We start from the raw sequence: 26,161 nt of genomic DNA, 5'->3' as shown, positions 1-26,161 counted from the left end.
ACTTCTTTAATGAAAAAATCGATAGCATAAGGAAGAAAATAACAGAGGTTCAACCTCTAATAGCATCTCATGATCTAGTTCAGCCTAGAGCTTCACATTTAGATTTTCAGTGCTTTACAGGTATAGGACAGGAAGAGCTGTATAAACTTATCACCTCAGCTAAATCAACAACGTGCCTGTTAGACCCAATACCAACCAGATTTTTAAAAGAAGTGATGCTTACAGTTGGAGAGCCACTTCTAAACATTATTAATTCTTCATTATATCTAGGTCACGTCCCTAAACCTTTGAAGCTGGCAGTTATTAAGCCGCTTCTTAAAAAATCTAATTTGGACGCGAATGAAATAACAAATTATAGACCGATTTTAAACCTTCCGTTCATATCAAAAATATTAGAAAAAGTAGTATCAGCTCAAATATGCACATTCTTGCAGGAAAACAACATCCCAGAAGAATTTCAGTCAGGTTTCAGGCCCCATCATAGTACAGAAACTGCACTTGTTAAGATTGCAAACGACTTGTTTTTAGCTTCAGACCAAGGCTGCATCTCAATACTAGTCTTACTTGATCTAAGTGCTGCATTCGACACCATAGATCATAATATTCTCATAGACCGCCTACAAAATCATATAGGTATTCAGGGGCAGGCATTAAAATGGTTTAGATCATACCTGTCTGATCGATACCATTTTGTAGATCTAAATGGAGTACCGTCTGATGTAATGCCAGTGAAATATGGGGTCCCACAAGGGTCAGTTTTAGGACCTCTCCTGTTCTCAATTTACATGCTTCCCCTGGGAAACATCATTAGAAGGCATGGGATTAGTTTCCATTGTTATGCTGATGATACCCAATTATACATCTCAACAAAACCAGATGAAATACCCAAGTTGTCTAGATTAACAGAGTGTGTCCAGGACATAAAAGATTGGATGACCAATAACTTTCTTTTACTAAATTCAGATAAGACAGAGATATTGCTCATCGGCCCAAAAACCAGCACACAACAGCTTTCACAATTCAGCCTGCGTTTAGAAGGATGTACTGTTACTACTAGCTCAACAGTAAAAGACCTGGGCGTGATATTAGACAGTAACTTGTCTTTTGAAAATCATATTTCCAATATCACAAAAACAGCCTTTTTCCATCTTAGAAATATTGCCAAACTTAGGAGTATCCTATCCGTATCTGATGCAGAAAAGCTAGTTCATGCATTCATGACCTCCAGACTGGACTATTGTAATGCATTACTAGGTGGTTGTCCTGCATCCTCAATAAACAAGCTACAGTTAGTCCAAAATGCAGCCGCCAGGGTTCTCACTAGATCCAGAAAATATGATCATATAACACCTATATTATCATCCCTGCACTGGCTACCTGTTCAACTTAGAATTAATTACAAAATAGTACTACTTACATACAAGGCTTTAAATGGTTTAGCTCCCTCATACCTAACCAGTCTTTTGATACGCTATAATCCACCACGTCCCTTAAGATCACAAAACTCCGGACTTCTGGTAATTCCCAGAATTTTAAAATCTACAAAAGGGGGCAGGGCATTTTCATATTTGGCTCCAAAGCTTTGGAATAGCCTTCCAGACACTGTTCGGGGAGCAGACACGGTTTCCCAATTCAATAAGTAGACTCAAGACGCATCTCTTTAATCTGGCATACGCGTAACTCATCCCATAACCTCATACTCCAGTACACCTATCCTGAATGGCAACTACGCTAATTCTCTTCATCTTTTCTGTACTTTTCTACCCATCCTGAGACATCTGGAGATTGTGCCAGCTTCAGTAGACAAAGGCCAACCCTGCGAGGTTTCTAAGGCATCTTGAGAAGGACCTGCTCCAGCTAGATTCTGCTTTATGATGGCTGGAGCTACACATCCTGCTCCTGTGCTTCCAGTGATCTGACCCCATCTGCCCTCTGCACGTACTGCTGAACTGAATCTACACAACTTCTGATATATTGAACTTTCACCTGCACAACACACTTGATGTTATTTCTATCTGTTATCACCCAGATGAGGATGGGTTCCCTGTTGAGTCTGGTTCCTCTCAAGGTTTCTTCCTATTGCCATCTCAGGGAGTTTTTCCTTGCCACTGTCGCCGTCACCCTTGGCTTGCTCATCAGAGACATTTCATTCATCATTCATTCATTTAATTATTATCTAGACACATTTTTCTCACACATACACACTTCCAAATATTTTCTTTTCTTAAAAAAAAAAAAATCTTAAAATTTTTTTTTTTTTTTTTTTTGTGAAGCTGCTTTGGGACAATGACCATTGTTAAAAGCGCTATATAAATAAAATTGAATTGAATTGAATTGAATACCTATGGACACGCATTTCTCAGCTCCTACAGTACTTCGACCAACATTAGCCCAATTTGCACCAGCACCCTGCAAGTCAACAGCACCGGTGGCGGTGGTTGTTAACCGTGTTACATATATATATATAATGTAACTGTGTAAGACGAGAAGGGGGAGAGGGGAACTTACTTTAGATTCACACACACATACACACACAGCACCTGCACAAACGGAAGCACTTATCTGTCAGGATTTAGTTTGACTTTTTTTTTTAAGATAAAGTGCAGGTTCATTTGTTTTATTTTTACTTAATATTTTGTGTTAATTATTTTTATGTATTAATTTTTTTAGGCTGTGAAATGAATAATTTGAGTTCCAATTATTTATTATGGGAATTCTTTTATTTATTTTATTTATTTGTTTTGGAACATGAGCCCGCTTCCGAATTATGCTCATATACAAGTTCCACTGTATATATATTATATACATACATGCAACCACACATCATCATCACTAAAATAATCAATTCATTACTTCTATTTGGAATAATTAGAAAAATTGGTTGAAAAAAAAAAAAAAACGGGTGCTTTTCCTTTTCCATGTCACCTGCGATGTTATAATTCCACACGCGCTTCCACCGGAGAATAACATTACATCATTAAACTGCGAAGAAGTCGCAGTTTTAATGATGTACAGAACACAATTATTTGTTTACACAGCCATTATTTGTTTGGATGAGAGAAGGAGGATCATTTTCTTTCGAATATTTTTTAACCGGATTATCTTTGACTGGACATATACCCCGGATTTCATTAACCCCAGTGAGACCGAACCATACTTGGTATACCTCGGATAACACACATACAATAAACATGGACTTCAGACATTTTCCACTCACTCGCGTTTACATAAACATACCGTTTATTATATATATATAGTTTGTAAATATTGGTTATATCTTTTTTTGGTTGTGGTGCACCTTTTTCGTTTACTTGATTTAGTTTTGTATAATACACGTTTGCTTTATCTACTTGTTTGTGTTTGTCCCTTTTGCTCACCGGCCTTTTAACGCAACACCGACACAAAGATAAAAGACCCCTCGATTTTTGTAGCCACAGTTAATATAAAATTACACGGTAATTACACGGTAAAACCGACACCACCTTTTCTATGTATTAACGGGTCTCCAGAGCCGTCATTCAGTTATGCTCATGGGCGTTTCGTTTTTCCAACACACGCTGTAGCGGTAGACCAATCATAAAGGGCCGCCATCTGACCAATCACAGCGGTGAGGGCACACGAAAAAGAGGGGTTTAGACAGACTGAATCTTCGAACTGCTTCACACGAGTCGTTTCGAATCATATAGAAATGCGGTAAAATTAAATCTATTTTTGGAGAAAATTAAAGCGTTTTTTGACCTTGCATATATGTAAACCTGTTTTAAGAGACTTATTAAGCAATATTAGCAACCTTAAGATCAGCATAATAGGGGGTTTTTAAAGTAATGAAATAATAGTTTATTGTGTGTTGTATTGTTTAAGCACCAGGGGTCCGTTCTTCGTACGTCGCTTGACACATCCGAGATGAACTGAGATCATTGTGCTAATTACAATCTGGCTAAGTTGGTTCGAGCACACCTGTTGTTGATGATAAGTATAGCTTATTGTGCGTTTGTGCGTTGGTTTAAAAGGCGATATGCGTCGACAGTAGAAACACTAATCACAACCCCTCCGATTGGTTGACGAAATGGCAAAAGAGTGAGCTTAATTTATTTTTTTTTTTGTAACATGTGTTAAATGCCCCCTGCATTGGATCCCCCCCCCCCCCCCCCCCACACACACACACATAATCGCTATCAAATATTATATTAGAACATAAATTCATAGGTTAATGGTTGACAAACTACAGGAGACAATAAAATAAAATAAGCAATATGAAAATATATATATGTTGTATGTGGAAAAATATAAAACTATTTTTTTTTCAAATACATGAAACAATACTTTTATATTGTTTATTTTATAATTAAATTAGTTTTGTCCAATTTTTCATAAGAAAAATATTTTATTATATATAAATATTTATTTGCATATTTATGACAAAGCCCTGAAAAATTAATGTGTTACAAAATAAACAATATACAAGAATTTGTATTAATGGTCTTGGCGGCTGTCTCGTGCCTAGGATTTACAAGAATTGTAATATCATATTTGATAATAATAAACCTATGAATTTACATTTACATTAGGGCATTTGGCAGACGCTCTTATCCAAAGCGACTTACATTTTTATCTCATTATACATCTGAGCAGTTGAGGGTTAAGGGCCTTGCTCAAGAGCCCAACAGTGGCAACCTGGTGGTTATGGGGTTTGAACCTGGGATCTTCCGAACCGTAGTCCAAGGCCTTAACCACTGAGCTACCCCTGGCCCCGAATTTATGTTCTAATATAATATTTTATAGCAATTATTTATATATAGATATATATGCAAGATACTTTTCTTATCCCACGTGAGTCAGTCCGCGTCAGTCGTACTTTTAAACCAATCAGATGTGACCTCGCCATTTCAACCAATCATAACCCGGAGCGCAGCCTAAATCCTGTTTACATGAAATAAACCTGCTTCCGAACAGGTTCAAGCTAACAGACATGTTGCTATGACAACAAATGCAAGATGTGCATCAAAGAACGAAACAATCCAAGATCAGGACAAATCCAAAACAATCAAATCCAGCTAACTGAGTTAGCAATGTACGAAGAACGGACCCCAGGGCACTGTCCAGGGTCTTTCAGGTACTGTAAAATTTTTTTCTATATATTTTTTTCTCTTACACTGACCCACCTGATCAGCACCTCTTCACTCACTCATCATCTAGGGTCGCAGGGACCTGGAGCCTATCCCAGGAGGCTTAGGGCACACACACATTCACACTCTCATTCACACACTACGGGCAATTTGGGAACGCCAATTAGCCTAATCTACATGTCTTTGGACTGTGGGAGGAAACCGGAGTACCCGGAGGAAACCCACCAAACACGGGGGAAGAGCATGCAAACTCCATGCACACAGAGACGGGAATCGAACCCGGACCCTGGAGCTGCAAGGCAACAGTGCTAACCATTCAACCACCGTGCTGCCACATTAAGAGGATTTTTAACAATGTTTAATTTCAACCTCAAAAGTATTGAAAATGAAACAAATTAGCAAATCATTGCTAAACTGTACATAAATGCTTACAGTAATAAATTGCAGCTTTCTGTGATTATTTAATTGCTCAGCTTGTTTGGTGATTAATAGTGAAGCGTTAGTTATTCTAAATAAATTGTGCGTATGTTAATCATACACAAGGTAAAATATAAAATGTTCAGTATGAATATTATACACAAAAAAGTTTAATTGTGTAGGGGCACCCAATGTTTCTCTTTACATATACACATGAAAACCTAATTAGAAAGGGATTAAATAAATGTTGGCCTATGAAAACCATAATATTTTACATTTTCTAAACTTTGTTTCAGTGAGTGTTAAAGTGTAAATAAATTACCATTGTTCAATTCATTTAACAAATTAACAAAGAAGTTGTCCCTCTTATGGACAAATAAATTTGGTTGGAAAAGAAATGGGAGTGTTGTGTATCAGGAAGATCATTCAGTGTAAAAAAAAAAAAAAAAAAAAAAGTGCCTAGTTGTGTGTGAATAATGTGGTTTGCTTTGACAACCGCTTGACGGGAGCAGGTGTACATCACTACATGGTCACAACCCAGGAAAGAAAATGGAGATGTGGAGAGGTGTCCTTTGGCTGCTCTAAAGAGTGGGAGCCCATTTTTACAAAATGTAATTGTTATATTAGTCATTGCATATCTCTATATTACTGTATATAATTCATCATTAAAGTCGCTTTAATGGAATCATGCAATATTTTAAAAACTAATATATGATCTATTTAGCAGTATGTCTGTTGTTGTGGTATTACTGACCACATAGGTTTTTATGCAGTTTGTCAGGTTTGGAATAATGCAGGCAAGGCATAATTGCAGATGTTAAGACTTTATTTTTATTAACTAAATTTAAGTAACCAAGAACTAAGAACTAAATAAATCTAGTCACTGATTCGAGACCAAAATGTACAAAATTACAAACAACGCCAAAAACACAGGCGGAGAAAACACTCAAACCTTAACAACAGTGTGAGTTTTATCTATACAACAAACAATTGGAATAATAATAATTGCAGATGTTACGACTTTACTCAAATTTAGTAAAACAGAAACAAACACAGGAACCAAGAATCAGGATAATTCTGCCAATCATACAAAACACAATGCACAACAATAAACAGTGTCTTTAAACCCGGGCAAAGCAAACAGTCCTTAAACCCGTACGACTGAGTTAATTTTATTGAACCCAGGAGGCAGAGCAAGTAGGATGTTTTCACAGCCAGTGTTGGAAGCAGCGCACAGGTCTCCAACCCTGTTGGTAGGACAGCAGCATATCCTCGGGGCAAAGGGCCTCTGCTATGCTGGTGTAGAGGGTGCAGTGAGCAGGACCAGCCGTGGCTCAGGCGGCGCAGGGTTTTCCAGGCTGTCCGAAACCAAAACAATATTCTCAGAGCTAGCAAAGCTAACAGTGCCTCTGGGGCTAACAGGGCAAAAAAAGAGCTAACTGGACTAACAGCACTAGCAAAACTAACAGCTAACAAGAAAAAGCAGTGAGAAAATGGCACTTACCTTTGGCTGAGACTGGGTACTGGATGTCTACTCTTCACCAGTTAACCTGTTTGAGATCTAGGAATAAATTAAACACAACAAATGTAAATTTAGAGTGTTTGTTTCACAATGACACCATGTAAATTTAAATCTTACTTATAGATTTAGCTGGTCGCTAAGAGGTTTCTTTAAAAAAAAAAAAAAAAAACGTTAATTTTTGATAATCTGCTTGTGTACCTTCACCGGAGTCGTGTCCGTGGCGTTTGCTCGGAGGAGAGAGAGCTGAGGGGTTTTTCAGACACGCTCTTAGGTCCGAGTTTCTTCCTTCGCTTGACAGGAAATCCTGCAAAAGGGCAACGAGATTTTTTTTTTTGACAAGTTAACCATAACATGATGGATTATTATTATTAGTAGTAGTAGTAGTATTGCTAAACTTTTCTCCCACCTGTAACACAGCATGGAGATGTAGTAAACTGTGCGCGTGCTTGCTTCATCCTCGGGCAGCCTGGCTTTCCTCCTGTGCGCGTGCCCTCGCAAGAAACTGCTCTGGGTTTTGCAGCGTCGCTCCGAGCGCAGTTCTCCCGGTTCGGAGACTGTGTGTGCGGCTTAACCTGCTGAGAATTAGCCCTCTGTTTCCTTACTCGGACCGCCACCTGATAAAACACCGGCGTCGCCTCCACCGCCGCTCCCTCCCACTCGTAGTCGCCGAGCAGCGGCGTCCCGGAGGCGAAGTTAAAATTCCACCGGTGATGATCATTTTCGGAGACCTCGCGCAGCTTCTCTTCGATGTCCCGTTGAAGCTCGTCGTGATCGACAGGTCCGAAAAGACTACGACGCACGCTCCTGCGCGGACGCCGAGGGGAGAAATTTCCCCTCGCAGCTCCAACACCGCTGGCCGAAAACTGGACATCTCTCTCGTTTCTTTACTAATAAAGGTCAGGAACTCGTATAAGAGCCTCAGGGCGACAGTAAATGAAACACAGCCGACTCGTGACTCTAATAAACCAGTTTAAACCAAGCTAAAACAATACCGTGCTTACATTTAAATTTTAAAGAGCTCGTTACCTGGCAGCAAAATGCAGCTACACCTGCGAGCAATCTGATTGGTCAGCGAGTGACAACTCTCATGAGCCCGCCCTCGGCTCGCTTTTGATTGGTCGTTGTGGCTTTTGATTGCTCGTGATTTGTAGTGGTTTTGTGTTTGTTTACTGTTTTTTTTACTAGAGCTTGTGATCTGGGGTCCGTTCTTCGTACGTCGCTAACTCAGTTAGCTGGATTTGATTGTTGTGGATTTGTCCTGATCTTGGATTGTTTCGTTCTTCGATGCGCTTCTAGCATTTGTTGTCATAGCAACATATCCGCAAGCTTGAACCTGCTCGGGAGCAGGTTTATTTCATGTAAACAGGATTTAGCCTGCGCTCCTGGTGGGTTATGATTGGTTGAAATGGCGAGGTCACATCTGATTGGTTAAAGAGCACAACTGACTAACGTGGAAAAAGAAAAGTATATGCCCCCTGCCATGGACCCCCCCCCCCCCCCCACACACACACACACACACATAATCGCTATCAAATATTATATACATACTGCTCTTTTATAAACAATATAAAAGTATACATAATATTTCTATTTTTTTCATGTACAACATATTTATTTTCATATTGCTTATTTTATTTTATTGTCTCATGTAATTTGTAATTTGTAAACCATAAACTTATGAATTTATGTTCTAATATAATATTTGATAGCGATTACGTAGGGGGGCAATCCATGGCAGTGGGGCATTTCAGCGCATAACACGTTATGACACGTTACAAAAAAAATTGAGCCGCTCTTTTTCCATTTCATCAACCAATCAGAGGGCTTGTGATCAGTGTTTCTACTGTCGATGCATATCGCCTTTTAAACCAACGCACAACCGCGCAATAATCCTAGACAATTCAGCTATACTAATCATCAACAACAGGTGTGCTCGAAGAACCAACTTAGCCAGATTGTAATTAGCACGATGATCTCATCTTAGATGTGTCAGTTCATCTCGGATGTGTCAAGCGACGTACGAAGAACGGACCCCTGTTATCTTTTCGTTTTTTGTTTCGTTTTTTATTTACGTTTTGAATTGCTGCATTTGACTAACCTTGTAAATGCGGTCATTGCTTAGAATGGCCCAGCTACAATGTAAGGAAAAAATCATGAACACCACAAAAGCCTTATCTAGACCTGATTACTTTATCAGGATACAATCAGTAACACAATATTATAACTGGTCGTAGGCAAACGAAATGAAATTAAATTTTATAAAATAAAATCATTTTCATGTTGAAAAATAAAATTTATTCATCAAAATTTCAACAACATATTTAAACTAATATAGATTTTATAACAGACTTTAAAAAGCTTCACAAATGTTTAACATGCCTGTGACAAGACACATAAATTCAGTAGTCCAGCTCCTACCAATTATGTTGTAGCATATCTTGCAAACCATTCTCCAGTGCCTCAATGTTTCAAGGAAGAGGGGAGATAAAGACCAGCCCTTTCACATAGCCCCATTACTGTAAAACAAAAAAGTAAAAAAATATAAAATAAACAAAAAAAGTAAAACATTTAACTTTACCCATCTCATTAAAATTTGAGATAATTTGAGCGAGAATTGGCCATGTTGTTAGACTATGAAATTATGGCAATTTCTAGGGACACCCTGTACAATAAGCACGAGAAAACAGTCATAAATAGATAATGTCATAATGTCATTGCTTAGTGCAGAATACTGAAACTAAGGTTCATTTGTGCCAGGACTGCTCATCCTCAAGTAGATTATACATCCCCAAACACACAGTTCGCTCTAGTGCCAATTACACTGTGTAACATTATAAAGGTCATTGTCAGGGATTAATTGGCACGATCCTTAACAGATTCTTCTACATTCATGAACTTGACTGGATGCAATCATCATCATCATTATCATTATTATTATTATATAATTATTAAGAAAAGTATTAATGCACAAAAATAATGCTTAAGTATAGTAACAATACACAATATCTCATGTATTGTACACCCCTCCTGGACAAAACTGTATCCTGGCTGAAATGAATATAAATGTTGCCATCAGACAATCAGACAATTTACATCAGGAGTTATCCTTTTTCAGCAATGGTGTATTAAAAACGAGACATTTCTTATTATTCCAGGCATCCATTCCATGCGGGTGATAATGGGGTAGGGACTCAGTTTGACACCTGAGCTCAGGTTACGCTCTGTGTGCCAGTACCTATTTGTATGTACACATAATTAGCAGTAATCAGTGGTACCAGTTTTTAGACAATCACAGTTGATTAAAAAAAGGAGTGGGTTAAATCAGCAAAATATTGCCATGTTTGCAGACACTTTATGTAAAATGTAATCATTGCTTTTGCCAGCAAAAAACTTAAATACCATAATGATGTTTTTATTTAACTAGTATCGAACATAGGTTGCATGGTGATGTAGTGATTAGTACTGTAGCCTCACACCTGTCTGGTGTTCGATCCCCCCTTGGAGTGTGTCTTTCTAGTGTGTTTCTCTGAATTGTGTGTTATTTAGAGGGTGTGTTATTAGACTGTGTGGTGTAATTATTGCCTTACTAGCCAAAGTGGCATGGTTGTCTTTTGGTTATAGTATGGCTTTACACCATGATTGTGAAAAGGTTCAATTCCTGCTGCTTTTATTGTAGCTCCTAATCCTTGCTATTGGGGGAGCAGTAGAAAGAGAAATGGCACACTGAAACATTCATTTTTTGGACAAAAAATTTGTGGATAAAATTTTGGACAAAAGCATTACCTATAGTTCTCATGCAGATGAGAGCAAATGAAAAATAACCTTCTCTGAAACCTCTGAACACCAGCACTGGGCCAAAACCAAATCCAAACACCCTAAAAAATGCTGGGTTACAAACAACTCAATCTGGGTTGTTTTTAACCCAGCTGCTGGATAACTATTGGACTAACTACATGCTGGGTTAATTTAACCCAGCAAAATGAGTTAAATATTCAACCCAAATGCTGGGTCATATTTAACTATAATCCTGGGTTAATTCTACCACATAAATTGGTCAAATGTTCTACCCAGATGTTGGTTCATTTTAACTGGAATGTTGGGTTAATTCTGTTGGGTAGTGTGCATTGCTCCAGAGCCTCCCACCAGAATGACGAATGCCTGAGAGCAGCGCTGGTCATTATCTCCCAACGTCAGGATGTAGGGTACGGCCTTGACACTTCAGCCTGCTGGAGGTATTCCACCATGTTGGTGCCAACCTTAGAAAGAAATGAAAGAAAGTTAAACATTTGTTGAATAACAAAGAATAAACTGAATAAGACTATCAATAAATAAAAAAAATTACAAAGCTAGGGTATAGGTAACCTGAAACAAAAACATGGAGACAGCTACTACCAAAAATAAAATAAGCAAAATTAAGCATGGCTTTTGGGATAAAGCTCATATATATATATATATTAGTCAGACTAGTTGATCTTGTGGTCTGCATTGATTTTAAGCTAATTACCGAGGAAATGCATTGTCATAGCTGGGGTAATACTGGCACATTACAATCACCCAAATATTAATACTTCCATCTAGTAGTTATCTATACAGCTGACTGATAGTTAATTTAGTCTGAGTCACAAGCAACTTTGGTTAAAGAGGGCTACCTGGTTATCTTACATGCAGCCGTCATTTTTGCATACTTGCCAAAGGGGAAAAGGTGTAAAATATTGTTATAACTCGGGAGAAATGACCGCGGGCGACTTTTGACCGCGGAGTAAATTACTAGCTAGTGAAAAACGGGAGGGTTAGCAGGTGTGTATATTTGTGAGAGGATTAGTGTTTTGTAACACCCCAGCATTTTATTGTCTCAAACAGTGAGATTAATAAAGTTCTAATGTTAATGTGGTTGCTAACGCTATCAACCTAACTAAATGCTAGCGTCATGCTAATACTACAGTTACAGTTTCGTCACCCTGCAAACATTCTACAGAGAAAGCTAAAAAGCTCAGACATCTTATCTGTTTCCTTCATACACAGGTGGGGTTCTTTGGCTAACTATAGCAGCTATTTTCAGCTAAATTATCACCTCAGACCAGCCTGAAAGTTTAAGTGTAACCTTAACACGGTAACAGTAATAAATCTCACATATAGTAATAATTTTTCAGTTATACGTGAGTGAACATGTGTATACAGACCTTGTATTTAACGTCATTTTCCCTTAAATGAACCATCATCAGCGGTGTGGGAGCTCAAGAGAGGAACGAAGCTCTGACTGACAGCCGCTGAATATACTGTACCGGTGAACTTTGGGGGAGGGGCCAATCAAACTTCAACCCAGCAGCAGTTACACAAAAACTACCCAACTCTCTGAAAAGAACCCAGAAAAATGACCCAACAGAGGCAACCCAGCGCTTGGGTAGAAAAAACAACCCAGCGTTTTTTAGTGTAAAGCCAACCATGGATTTATGTGAAGGTGAAATACTCTGTTATTGTGCAAACATATTTTCCTCTTTATCAGAGTCCTAAGAAGTTAAACGAGTCAATTCTCCCCCCGGGCAGAAACACCACTGTTAACCTCAGGTCATGGAAATGGATAGTACAGTAGTATTCAATTCATTTCAATTTTATTTATATAGCGCTTTTAACAATGGTCATTGTCTCAAAGCAGCTTCACAAAAATGAAAGAATTTTTCAGAAAAGAAAATATTTAGAAGTGTGTATGTGTGAGAAAAATGTGTCTAGATAATAATGAGATGAATGAATGAAATGTCTCTGATGAGCAAGCCAAGGGTGACGGCGACAGTAGCAAGGAAAAACCCCCTGAGATGGCAATAGGAAGAAACCTTGAGAGGAACCAGACTCAATCAGGGAACCCATCCTCATCTGGGTGATAACAGATAGAAATTATATAACATCATGTGTGTTGTGCAGGTGAAAGTTCAATATAACAGAAGTTATTTAAATTAACATGAAGACCAGTTCAGCACAGGGAGTCAGTAGGTGCAGAGGGCAGATGGGGTCTAGGTCACTGGAAGCACAGGAGCAGCATGTGTAGCTCCAACCATCATATAGCAGAATCCAGCTGGAGCTGGTCCTTCTCTGGATGCCTTAGAAACGTCACAGGGTTGGCCTTTGTCTACTGAAGCTGGCACAATCTCCTGATGCCTCGGGATGGGTAGAAAAATACAGAACAGATGGAGAGAATTGGCTTAGTTGCCATTCAGGATAGGTGTACTGGAGTATGAGGTTATGGGATGAGTTACGTGTATGCCAGATTAAAGTGATGCGCCTTGAGTCTACTTTTGAACTGGGAAAACGTGTCTGCTCCCCGAACACTGTCTGGAAGGCAATTCCAAAGCTTTGGAGCTAAATATGAAAATGCCCTACCCCCTTTTGTAGATTTTTAAATTCCGGGAACTACCAGAAGTCCGGAGTTTTGTGATCTTATGGAGCGTGGTGGATTGTAGCGTATCAGAAGACTGGTTAGGTATGTGGGAGCTAAACCATTTAAAGCCTTGTATGTAAGTAATACTATTTTGTAATTAATTCTAAACTGAACAGGTAGCCAGTGCAGGGATGATAATATTGGGAACCCTGGCGGCTGCATTTTGGACTAACTGAAGCTTGTTTATTGAGGATGCAGGACATCCACCTAGTAATGCATTACAATAGTCCAGTCTGGAGGTCATGAATGCATGAACTAGCTTTTCTGCATCAGATACGGATGAGATGCTCGTAAGTTTGGCAAAAGGCTGTTTTTGTGATATTGAAAATATGATTTTCAAAGGACAAGTTACTGTCTAATATTAGAGTATAGACTACTCGCACTCTGCACTAAATATACATTCACCTTATACATTGTTCGACTGTGACCATACCTAACTGTTATTTCTCAATCTCTTTTGCTCTCTCCTTTTCTGCTCTTTTCTCTCTGTCTCTCCTTTTTCCTCTACCTATCTCTCTGTCGAGCTATACATGTCGCGCCTGAGCTGCCAGTGATCCAGACCCCCTCTGCCCGCTGGACATCTCTAACTCATCATGGAGTCCTGCTTCTGGTTGGAGATCTTACCACATGGATGCCCCGTGTGGTCTGCCTGGAATGCGTGTGGTGACTGGGGATGGTTCCACTCTTCCATGAAGGTGGTCCTGTGACTTCAGTCGCTCAATAGTTCAGGACTGGAATTTCTTACAGTCTACCTGAGCCTCCAGGAACAAACTGGACTTTAATCTTACACATCTCCTCATATACTGAACTTCCAGTCTCACATATTATTATGCACATCAATCCCTGCTATCTGTTTTCACCCAGATGAGGATGGGTTCCCTGTTGAGTCTGGTTCCTCTCAAAGTTTCTTCCTATTACCATCTCAGGAAGTTTTTCCTTGCCACTTTCGTCGTCGTCCTTGGCTTGCTCATCAGGGACAACCATACCATTTTAATTCATACACATTCACATTTCATACAAACTTAATTCTTTTGATTGTGTAAAGCTGCTTTGTGATGGTGTAAATCGTTAAAAGCGCTATACAAATAAAATTGAATTTAAATTGAATTGAATTAATATTACGCCCAGGTCTTTTATGGTTGAGCTAGTAGTAACAGTACATCCTTCTAAACGCAGGCTGAATTGTGACAGCTGTTGTGTGCTGGTTTTTGGGCCGATAAGTAATATCTCCGTCTTATCTCCTGGACACACTCAGTTAATCTAGACAACTTGGGTATTTCGTCTGGATTTGTTGAGATATATAATTGGGTATCATACCATACCAATGGAAACTAATCCCATGTCTTCTAATGATGTTACCCAAGGGAAGCATGTACTGTATATTGAGAGGTCCTAAAACTGACCCTTGTGGGACCCCATATTTCACTGGCATTACACCAGACATTCTCCATTCAGATCTACAAAATGGTATCGAACAGGTATGATCTAAACCATTTTAATGCCTGCCCCTGAATACCTATATGATTTTGTAGGTGATCTATGAGAATATTATGATCTATAAAGTTGTTTTTCAGGACTGTGTATTTCAACAATATTGTTGTAAAAACCCAAATAACTTTACAGATAAAGGGTTTAAACATTTTTCCATGCATGTTCAATTAACCATAATCAATTAATTAACATGCACCTGTGGAATGGTCGTTAAGACCTTAACAGCTTACAGAAAGTAGGCATTTAAGGTCACAGTTCTAAAAAACGCAGGACACTAAAGAGACTTGTCTACCGACTGTGAAAAACACCCAAAGAAAGATGCCCAGGGTCCCTGCTCATCTGCGTGAACGTGCATTAGGCATGCTGCAGGGAGGCATGAGGACTGCTGATGTGGCTAGGGCAATAAATTGCCATGTCCGCACTGTGAGACGCCTAAGACAGCGCTACAGGGAGACAGGAAGGACAGCTGATCATCCTCGCAGTGGAAGATAACGTGTAACAACACCGAATATCACACCTGCGTGACAGGTACAGGATGGCCACAACAACTGCCCGAGTCACACCAGGAACACACAATCCCTCAATCAGTGCTCAGACTGTCCGCAATAGGCAGTCCATGAGGAGGAAATGCACTGCAGTACTTCAAGCAGCTGGTGGCCACACCAGATACTGACTGGTACTTTTGATTTTGAGCCTTCATTCATTCAGGGACAGATTGTGAAACATTTTTTTTCTTTATGTCTTATGGTGTTGACTCTTTTAATGTTCGTACAAATATTTACACATTAAGTTTACTGAAAGTAAAAACAGTTGAAAGTCAGTGGATGTTTCTTTTTTTGCTGAGTATAGATGCATGTGTATGGCTGTCCAAACAGAAATACACAAATGATACACAATACAAGTCAATACAGTTTAATAATTTAATTGAAATAAAAAAAATACCATTATTTATTTACAAATAATTAATTTACAAATATTTACAAATCAGTGGGTTTGTAAAAAAAATATATAAAAAATATAAATAATAATAATAATTATTATTATAATTATAATATAAAATTTGTTTATTTTTTATAAATAAAATAATAATGAAACATTATTTTTTTTAAATTAGAACTAAGGGTTGAATCTATTTCAAGTCTTCAGATGTACAGTGGGGCAAATAAGTATTTAGTCAGCCACCAATTGTGCAAGTTCTGGGATTTTTGCTCACAGTTCTTGTGATCATTTTGACCCCACGAGGTGAGATATTGCGTGGAGCAAGAGAGATTATCAGTGGTCTTTCTTTTTCTAATAATGGCTCCCACAGTTAATTTCTACACACCAAGCTGCTTACCTATTGCAGATTTAACCTTCCCAGCCTGGTGGAGGTCTACAATTTTGTTTCTGGTGTCCTTTGACAGCTCCTTGGTCTTGGCCATAGTGGAGTTTATAGTGTGACTGTTTGAGGTTGTAGACAGGTGTCTTTTTTTTTTTATTACTGATAACAAGTTCAAACAGATGCCATTAATACAGGTAACGAGTGGAGGAAAGAGGAGCCTCTTAAAGAAGAAGTTACAGGTCTGTGAGAGACAGAAATCTTGATTGTGTGTAGTTGACCAAATACTTATTTTACAGAGGAATTTACCAATTTAAAATCCTAAAATGTGATTTTTTTTCTTATTTTGACCCTTATAGTTGAGGTATACTTATGATGATTACAGGTCTCTCTCATCTTTTTAAGTGGGAGAACTTGCACAATTGGTGGCTGACTAAATACTTTTTTGCCCCACTGTATTTCAGTGCAGCCTTCCCTGCTTCCTGTCCAGTTTTAGTGCCAATCCTAAATCACAATAAAGGAATGGACAACATAAATCCCAAATGAATTACAGCGTTTTTTTACTGTTTACAACTTTTTTCTGTCTATAAAATCATGAAGATGGATGTTTTTAAAAGAATAATGCACTGACCTGGTTGGTGAAACCAATCATGAGCCTCTACCATCTCCAATGTGGGACGATCTGCTGCTTTCGGACTCAGACACCACCGAATCAGATTGGTGCACTCTGTTACACAATACACAGGTACATAAATGAATACCTGAAACTGTTGTATAATAAATAACCCTGTAAAGCAACTGCTGTTGAGAATATATTAAATTCCTTACACTTGTAACTGTAAATATTTTCTGTGAGTTACTGATTTTTTTTAGTAGTTTTTTAAATAAAATGCATTGAAATAACAATTTCTTCTTTCTATACTAACGTTTGTGTTAAACATTCTGCTCAGTCTGTTATAAATTTTAGCTAATTAGTGCTTAAAGTTCCTTACCCTCAGACAGAGTTTTGGTGAAGAACAGATGACTTTTTTTTATGTCTCTCCTGCTATTAAAAGGCAGAGAGCCACACACCAGCCTGTACAGCGTCACGCCCACAGACCAGATGGTACCTGGCCCTGCCAGATACTGCTCCTGTGTAAACCACTCAGGTGGGGTATATAGAAGTGTGCCTGTTAACACAGAAGCATAAGAGTTAGCAAAAAAAGAGAAGTGGAACCTTGGATTATGAGCATAATTCGTTCCGGAAGCTAGCTCATATTCCAAAACACTCATTAATCAAATTTTCCCAAAAGGAATAATGGAAACTTAAATTATTTGTTCTACAGCCCAAAAAAATAAAATATATAAAAATAATTAATACTAAATATAGAGTAAAAATAAAACAAATTAACCTGCACTTTACCTTTTAAAAAAAACTAAAAATAAATCAATATGTGTGACACGCTGTGTGTGTGTGTGTGTGTGTGTGTGTGTGTCCCAGCCCCTCCTGTCTCTTACACAGAAAATCTTTCTCCACTCTTATTAAAATTTCACACAAACACACAAACACACACACATTAACAGAAAGACTGTTTTGTTGGAAATATTAGCAAGGAACATAGCTAATAATACTCACGGGAGCGCATACTAACGAAATCACTACTGTAAGGTAAAACAAACAAACAAATGAAACTGCACTTTACTTTTGAAAAGAATCATGACAGAGCAGTGTTTCAAAGAGTAGAGCAAAGAGTGTGTGTGTGTGTGTGTGTGTTTGTGTGAAGCAGAGAGGAGGTGTGGGTGTGTAAAAGCAAGAGAGTGAGAGAGTGTGTATGTGTGTGAAAGGGCACAATGTGAAATTACGCACGTGCACACATAACGACAGGCTAAAACAGAAAGGGGGGAAATGGTTTTAACCTCTATAATGAGACTTTCTTTTGCTTTACACAAGTGCACATGCGTGTATTATAAGAAACAGTACACACTCACTGAACACACGTGCTTACAAAAACAAAATAAAATATATTTTATGCACACACATGGTCGCAGTGTTATAGTAAACATCACGGATGTGTGAGAAATGCGCACTACGACCAGCAGAGGAGACGATTACCCATAATTCCGCAGCACAAGAAAGAGAAAAAACATTGGCTCAGTTGTGATCATGTGACGCTTAGCGTCAAAACAAGAAGCACATGCGTGATACATGATACTCAGTACTCGTAAACCAAGACAAAATGTATTAAAAATCTTTGCTCGTCTTGCGGAACACTTGCAAACTGCGTTACTCGCAATTCGTGGTTTTACTGTACAGTACTCATTGCTGCTCGGAACTCATGGCCTTATACCACATACCTCCAAAGTAGTCATAAGAGTCTTTAATGAGGTCTCCACAACCAAAGTCAAACAACTTGATTTCAAGAGTGTCTGTCTGAATCAGAATGTTTTCTGGCTTGACATCACGATGCAGTATAGCACGCCTCTTACAATGCTTCAGCGCATCTATTAACTGTAACAATATATTACAAGCCAGAGTCTCAGGCAGGGATCCACCATGCTCCTTGCAGAACTCATCCAGGTCCTTGCATGGGTCAGGACGTTCCAGGATCATGATGTACTGTTCTGGTTCATCATACCAATCCAGCATCTGCAGTATTTTTGAACAGGATGGTCCTTTGTTTGCAATGATCATCAAGGCTACCTCAATAGGCACCGAACCACATCCTGTCTGTAGTGTTGGACAAAAAGGACATAATGAGTCTCAACCAGTATAATTAAATTGTTTTGTAATTCACCTTATAAAGGTCTTCTAAAGAATCTGATTATTAATTGTGTGCTAGGTTGTTGTTATAGTTTAAGTGCAGTGCATGATGCAAAAACTTACCATGTCCAGTTGTTCATCTAATTTCTGTTTGGAGACATATTTGATTGCGACCTGAGGAAATATGAAAGTGTAGTGTATAATTAAATAATATAATTTAAATAAAGTAGCTACACTTTAAACCTGACAAGTAGACTTGACTCAAACGATTTAAGTTTTACAACTCTGTTTAAGTTTATTTAATTTTAATATTGTGTTGAATACATGCAAATGTTGGGCTAACAGTGTAGAAACCGTCTTCAGGCTCACTTGGTCTGCATGGGTCTGCTTGGTCTGCTTGTGTAAGGTTAGACAATTTTAGACATGCATGAAAGTAGTAGTTGCTTCTTTTTTGTAATAGGTGTGGATTTTCACAGGCAATCCCAAAACACTACAGTGATCCATCATATAAAGAATAGCGGGAAAGTGTCAAAATAAAAAAGGGGTTAAGAGAAAGATAACTATCACCTTAATTCAAAGGCCAGTCACCTAACAGTGAGCAGCCCCATTCCTGAGTTTAACTATTCAAGTTTATGACCAACAATTAGCTTTATAAAGAGTTTTGCTTCACAATTTCGAGTGCATATTGAACTTACTTGCTTAATACAATTTTTGTAAAACTGAGTGAAGAGTATTTAATTTAAAACATTCTGTCTTACTAGCTTTGTTTAGCCTTACTTATGATTACACATTAGGACATACAAAGACTAGATTAAAAACTGAATGGAAAAAATACCGGCAATCCATCTGCTTTGCGTAACCCAGCAAACACTTGTCCAAATGATCCTCCACCCAGCAGGTTGCCCTCCTCATACACATCGTCTAGACATTCTGAAAATAAAGAAAAATCCAAATATGAGTATATTATTCACACAACTATTCCTATTGCTTTTCAAACATTTCATATACATTGTTATGCTGACGACACACAGTGTCTCAGCAAAACCATATGAGAAAAACCAGCTTACTAAAGTTGAGCAATGTGTGCAGAACATGAGAGATTGGATGCTAATTATTGAGTGCAACAGTAAAAGACCTCGGTGTGATTATAGATTCCAGCCTTTCATTTAAAGCACATGTGGATAATATTACCAGAATAGCATTCTTTCACCTCAGAAATATTGCCAAGATAAGAAATATACTGTCGCTAAACTATTCAGAAAAACTAGTTCATGCTTTTCTCACCTCTAGGTTGGACTATTGTAATGCCATTATGGAAGTATAATAGTGCCAAAATTCCTCAAAGCAAAATAGCAGGTTGAATTACATGAACTGAAAAAAACGTGTTGCAATAAATATGTTTGAATTTTTCTGCATTGCAATTTGATCTGAATTGAAAAAAATCCTTAGAGCATTTACAATGTTTGAAATTTTTGCCACTGCAATTTATTGTGGTTGTATATTTCAAGTAAAAATGTAATCCAAGCATTTAAAATTCAATGCAAAAAGATTCAAGTTAATAAATTGACTGTTACCTGAATTTTATTACCTGAATTTTTGCAACCTGAATTTTTGCAACCTGACTTTTGTTACCTGAATTTTATCGACCTGAATTTGTAAGATTTAAAAATAATGAAGATTGTATTTTTAACACTTGAAAATATTTTAAACTGCAATTTAGTAACTTGAATCTTTTTGCATTGAATTTTAAATGCTTGGATTACATTTTTACTTGAAATATACAACCACAATAAATTGCAGTGGCAAAAATTTCAAACATTGTAAATGCTCTAAGGATTTTTTTCAATTCAGATCAAATTGCAATGCAGAAAAATTCAAACATATTTATTGCAACACGTTTTTTTCAGTTCATGTAATTCAACCTGCTATTTTGCTTTGAGGAATTTTGGCACTATTATACTTCCATATGCCTTACTGACTGGTTGTTCAACTAGGTGCATAAACAAGCTTCAGTTAGTCCAGAATGCAGCAGCGAGAGTTCTCACTAGAACCAGAAGATACGAGCACATCACACCTACCTTATCTTTACTTCATTGACTTCCCGTTAAATTTCGCATTGATTTGAAAATACTACTCTTGACATATAAAGCATTAAATGGTCTCGCGCCGCAGTATCTGAGTGAACTGCTAGTGTCTTACAATCCACCACGCCTACTTCGATCAAAGGATGCAGGCTACTTGTCAGTACCGAGTATTATGAAAACTACAGCTGGGGCAGAGCTTTTTCTTACAAAGCCCCAAAATTATGGAATAGTCTTCCAAATAATGTTCAAGACTCAGACACAGTCTCAGTGTTTAAGTCCAGGCTAAAAACGTATTTATTTAATCAAGCATTTTTATAAATAGATTTGTCTTGGGTAAAGGAGCAGATCTGGGGAACTTATGGACGTAGAGTATTACGGTGAACTGGTATGTTTAGATGCTGTCCTCCCTACTCTCATTGATCACTCAGGTTTGTTGACGGTGAGGTGATTGGTTGCTTTTCATCTCAGTAAGCCCTCATGTCTGTGTTACCTTCTGGCTGTCCTCTTTTAGTTATGCTGTTATAGTTTGCTCCACTCTTGCACTCTGCTTGCACTCTACACTAAATATAAATTCACATTATACATTATGTGACTGTGACATCTCCCCCTCTCTCTCTTCACTATATCCCCCTCTCTCTTCCCTTTCTCTGTCAAGCTACACATGTTGTTCCTGAGCTGCCAGTGATCCAGACTCCCTCTGCCCTCCAGACCTGTCTGACCCATCCTGGCGCCCCACTTCTGGTTGAAGATCTCGTCGCATGGATGCCCCGTGTGTCTCCTTGGAATGCATCTGGTGTCTGGGGATGGTTTCACTTTACCATAAAGATGGTTCTGGCCTCAACTGGTGTTGACAGCTGTTTCTCTGAGGACTTGACTTGGCTGCGGTTGCTCAGTAGTTCAAGATTGCAATTGTCTCCAATAACTACCTGGACTCCATATTTACATCAATTAACATCAACTGTTATAGCTGAACTGCCTGCCATCTAACACACTGTATAAATGCAGATCAATTCCTGCTTTCTGTTTCACCCAAATGAAGATGGGTTCCCTGTAGAGTCTGGTTCCTCGAAAGGTTTCTTCCTTTTACCATCCCAGGGAGTTTTTCCTTGCCAATGTCGCCCGCGGCTTGCTCACCAGGTACAATCTGCTCATCTTGATTCATGCACACTTACATTCCACATATACTTAAATAATTCTTTTGATTGTGTAAAGCTGCTTTGCGACAATGCCAATTGTTAAAAGTGCTATACAAAAAAAAATTGAATTGAATTAAATATACAGTATTAGTACTGCTTTACCTTTAGCAGATTGATTAGGTGAATTGGAGGGTTGAGATTTCGCTTTAGTTCTCTGTCGTTTTGGTCTTTTCCGCGGAGGATTGTTTTCTTCTTCCAGATTAATGGACCTCTTTTTGACCCTTTTTTGTGGCTTAGGCTGGACTTTCTTCTGACACCCCTTTCTCTGATCTCTGCTGTCTGCAACCTTGTCCCTCAGCTGACGGCCACAGTTGGTATTCCTTTGGGCAATTTTTAGATAGTAGCGTGTCTGTTGTAATGGTTTATCTGAGGATGGAAACAGAAGCATAAAACGAGTTCTTGTGAAAATATTTTAACTTTATTTTCCTACTTTATGCCCTTGCTACCTACCTACTGTACATCACATTTACAGTCCCTTCATTAAGACTTTCTTTAAAACCTTTAGCATGATTTGCATAATAGGCAAAATAAAAGGTCACAGCCATTAAAACACCAGCTGAAGTTTAGCATTATCTACAGTTGCTACTCTAGTGATAGTTAAGTGTAGTTGAAAAAATTATTTTCATTAACATTGTACGCTTCATAATTGCACTGAGTTTGCCAACAGTGATGTAGAAGGGCGTCTGGCATCACAGTTTGTTTAGTGGTATGACATTAGACCTCCCTCAGCATACTTCTGACAAATCACAGTTTAATAATGATGTAAAAAGAGCATTACCTGATTGGTCAATCTTTCTACATGCTGGTAAAAGTGCAATACTGTGCTTCACCACATAACAAAACGTGCTGTTTCACTTAAAATTCAATTAAAAACTCAATTTAAACAAAACTGTTAAACAATGTATTATTATTATTATTATTATTATTATTATTATTATTATCAAAAAATGACATGTATAGTCTGAAGCATGGCTTCCCCTAAACCCAAATAATTCATACAGAGTAATATTAATAAATCACCCATAAATATACATAATAGTGCATTGTGATTTCAACTAATACGAATTACAATCACGTAGGTTTTGTACTCTGCTGTGATCCCAATGCACAGGACGGTAAGTCCGTTTTTTAATCTAAACATTTCAGTAGATGGCGCTTTACTCTCGGTTTTAGTTTCTCCCTCTCTCCCTCACCTGATCTCTTACCGTCGCGCAGAACCATCCTCGAAGTAGTCTTTTTTTTTCGGGTGGGGAAATATATATATATATATATATATATCGTCTTACACTCACCACAGAACTGTTGAAAGTTTGCTGAACGTGTTAAAATGCTCAGGACCTTCTAAGCGAATGAGTCAATAATACAGTGTTTCTAAATCACATCATAGTGGGCTTTGCATGACGTAGACTTGCTTGGGTTGGGGAGTTTTGCTACAGTAAATGATGACTAACAAACATGTTAGATTACTGGCTAATGTCATTTTTATGTTTACGCTAACGATTTTTTTTAATGACATGTATAGTCCGCTTTCCTAAACCCATTTCTCATAAATATACATTGATTTCCACTGATGTGAATTACAATCGCAGTTTTTGGACGTCGCTGTGATCCCACTGCACTGGACGGTAAGTCCGTTTAAAACTTTTTCTTAAACATTTCAGTAGATGGCGCTTTACTCTCGGTGTTACTTCCCTCACCTGATCTTTTATGCTCGCGCAGGATCATGCTTGAAGTAGTCCTTCTTCACGGGTGAAAAAAAAATCGTCTTGCGCTCGCTGCCACTGGTTAAATGTTTGCTGAACGCGTTAAAATGCTCAGGAGTTTCTGAGCGAATGTGCCAATAATACAGTGTTTTCAAACACCTCACAGTAGGCTTTAAGACGTTTAGAACGGCTAGCTTGGCTCGGGGTTGATTTTGTTACGTCATCGTCATCATTTTGCTAAATGACGTTAGCCAGCCAACTAACAAAAATGTTAGTTTATTGTGAATATTACTAAGGGTTTCTTAGACATGGTGTGTGTTCAGTGTGTGTGCTAGACTTCAGATCACAATCCTGACAAGGTTTCAGTGATTACATATAGACACTCTGCATAAGTAAATAGTAATAGTGTAAACTGGCAGGACAGTGATGTAGTGGTTAGTTAGCACTGTCGTCTTGCACCTCCAGGGTCCGGGTTCGATTCCCGGCCAAGCTTGATTCCCATCTCGAGTGGAGTTTGCCTGTTTTCCCAGTGCTTGGTGCGTTCCTTACACTGTCCAAAGACATGCAGATGGGGTTAACTGGCGTTCCCAAATTGGATTCAGGCCCTCCGTGACCCTGAATAAAGTGAATATTGTAAACAATGCTAAAAAGGTTAAGCTCTAATCCTAATCATTATTCTATCACCCATTTATGTGGTCACAGGTCATAAGCAATTAATATAAATATCATTTATTAAATTATTCTCTCATAATTTCTTGCCATTTGCACTTATTAAATACCCCACCTCATACTATGCCAAGAAGAGTTTTAGGCAAACCACAGAATTGTGACAACGTGATTATGTGCTGATTTTGTGTGTTAATTTAACGACAGATAATTGTCCACACAATGGCAAACAAACTGGCTTATGATACACAATCCAGCAAGTCTTAGCATTATCAGCTCCTCTTTTGGACAATTGGTCACAATACTGGTCCCCCCACCGCGGCTCCTGGAGGTGTTGATTAAATCACATTTATAATTATATTAAATTATAATTAAATTAAAATAACATTACATTTACATTCTCCTCTTTATAGTTGTTTAGTAGTGGTTGGAAGCCAGTGGGTTGGTTACATTACTGCTAACTGTAGGTTTTGTTCTCCCTCATTTTGAAGCCATTTTTTCAAACCAGCCTTTCTTAAAACAAATAAAAAGTTATTCTGTATCTCGAGCTCTTCATCTGCCTTATCCACTACTTCTACACACTCTTTCTTCTTGGCACGTTTCCTTTTCAATACCACTCAGCATCTAGTTGGAGTTCTGTAGGTTGCATCTCACTCTCCTTAGATTCCTTGTCCTGTAAAGCCGACTTTACAGTTGCGTCGTCCTCAAAAACAACAATCCTATCCTGATCAGTGACCCCCATCCTAAAAGATTCTTGCTTTCCACTCTCCCTAGTTCTTGGAGTTTTGCCACCGTATCTAGCCTCAAGCTTCTCAACAAGCAGATGCCAAACCTGATGGTCTATTGAAAGGCAAAAATGACGGACATACAATTCAAATACTGTAGTTGGAATCAGGCATTGGTTCTACTTGGTTGGAATGCACCCACACCGGCCCTTTCTGGATAAGATCTGAAACCTCTCTCTTAAAGGGATAGCTTGTTGTATATTACAGTAGGTCTTGTTTGTTATAGGTTGTCCTGCTATGTAAACAGACATTGAAGTTTGTCTCCTAGAATATGAGGTCAATGAAAATAATCAGGGCAAAACAATTCCCACAACCCTAATTCTGTGCAAAAATATATTGAAGTTCAGCTAAGCTCATATGAGTCATATTGTCTACACCAAGTTTGTATTTAGTACCAATTTTACTTGTTTATCTCCACAGAAATAGAGAAGCCATAAGATCAGTTCTGGTTATCCACATACTGTAGCTATTTCAGGGAAAAAGGAAAGAAACTTTTAAAACAGACTTAAGAAATCTGAACCATCCCTTTAGGACAGACTTGAAGAAATACGATCTATCATTGCAAATACAGTGCATCCGGAAAGTACAGTATTCACAGCGCATCACTTTTTCCACATTTTGTTATGTCACAGCCTTATTCTAAAATGGATTAAATTCATTTTTTCCCGGAATTCTACACACAA

General features: G+C 38.2%; 2 protein-coding genes across 3 annotated transcripts; both read right to left on the bottom strand.

Annotated features, from left to right (window-relative positions):
• Positions 1-6,351: 6,351 nt before the first annotated feature.
• LOC128513446 (cyclin-dependent kinase inhibitor 1B-like) lies at positions 6,352-9,180 on the bottom strand. The gene is made up of 5 exons (XM_053487196.1): positions 9,164-9,180; positions 7,472-7,947; positions 7,264-7,369; positions 7,048-7,104; positions 6,352-6,901 (listed from the first exon to the last, which is right to left on the bottom strand). Exons 1-3 carry the CDS (start codon positions 9,178-9,180, stop codon positions 7,266-7,268), a joined length of 597 nt encoding a protein of 198 aa, XP_053343171.1. The 3' UTR covers positions 6,352-6,901; positions 7,048-7,104; positions 7,264-7,265.
• Positions 9,181-9,207: 27 nt separating this feature from the next.
• On the bottom strand, positions 9,208-24,115 carry LOC128512805 (serine/threonine-protein kinase pim-1-like). 2 transcript variants are annotated; one of them, XR_008356324.1, is made up of 9 exons: positions 24,022-24,115; positions 22,427-22,690; positions 19,880-19,974; positions 19,168-19,218; positions 18,639-19,011; positions 17,297-17,473; positions 16,936-17,031; positions 11,209-11,321; positions 9,208-9,581 (listed from the first exon to the last, which is right to left on the bottom strand). XR_008356324.1 is itself a non-coding variant. In XM_053486228.1 (8 exons), the coding sequence occupies exons 1-8, from the start codon at positions 24,047-24,049 to the stop codon at positions 16,765-16,767; spliced, it is 1,128 nt and encodes a 375-aa protein (XP_053342203.1). In that variant the 5' UTR covers positions 24,050-24,115; the 3' UTR covers positions 16,120-16,764. The 2 variants fall into 2 exon arrangements, 1 of the variants encoding a protein (XP_053342203.1); XM_053486228.1 differs by lacking the exons at positions 9,208-9,581; positions 11,209-11,321 and adding an exon at positions 16,120-16,808.
• Positions 24,116-26,161: the final 2,046 nt, after the last annotated feature.

This window comes from Clarias gariepinus, chromosome 25 (assembly GCF_024256425.1).
Source record: "Clarias gariepinus isolate MV-2021 ecotype Netherlands chromosome 25, CGAR_prim_01v2, whole genome shotgun sequence".
Classification (NCBI taxonomy): Eukaryota; Metazoa; Chordata; class Actinopteri; order Siluriformes; family Clariidae; genus Clarias; species Clarias gariepinus.
The sequence above is the reverse complement of the archived record's forward strand: the minus strand, read 5'-3'. Positions and strand labels throughout refer to the sequence as shown.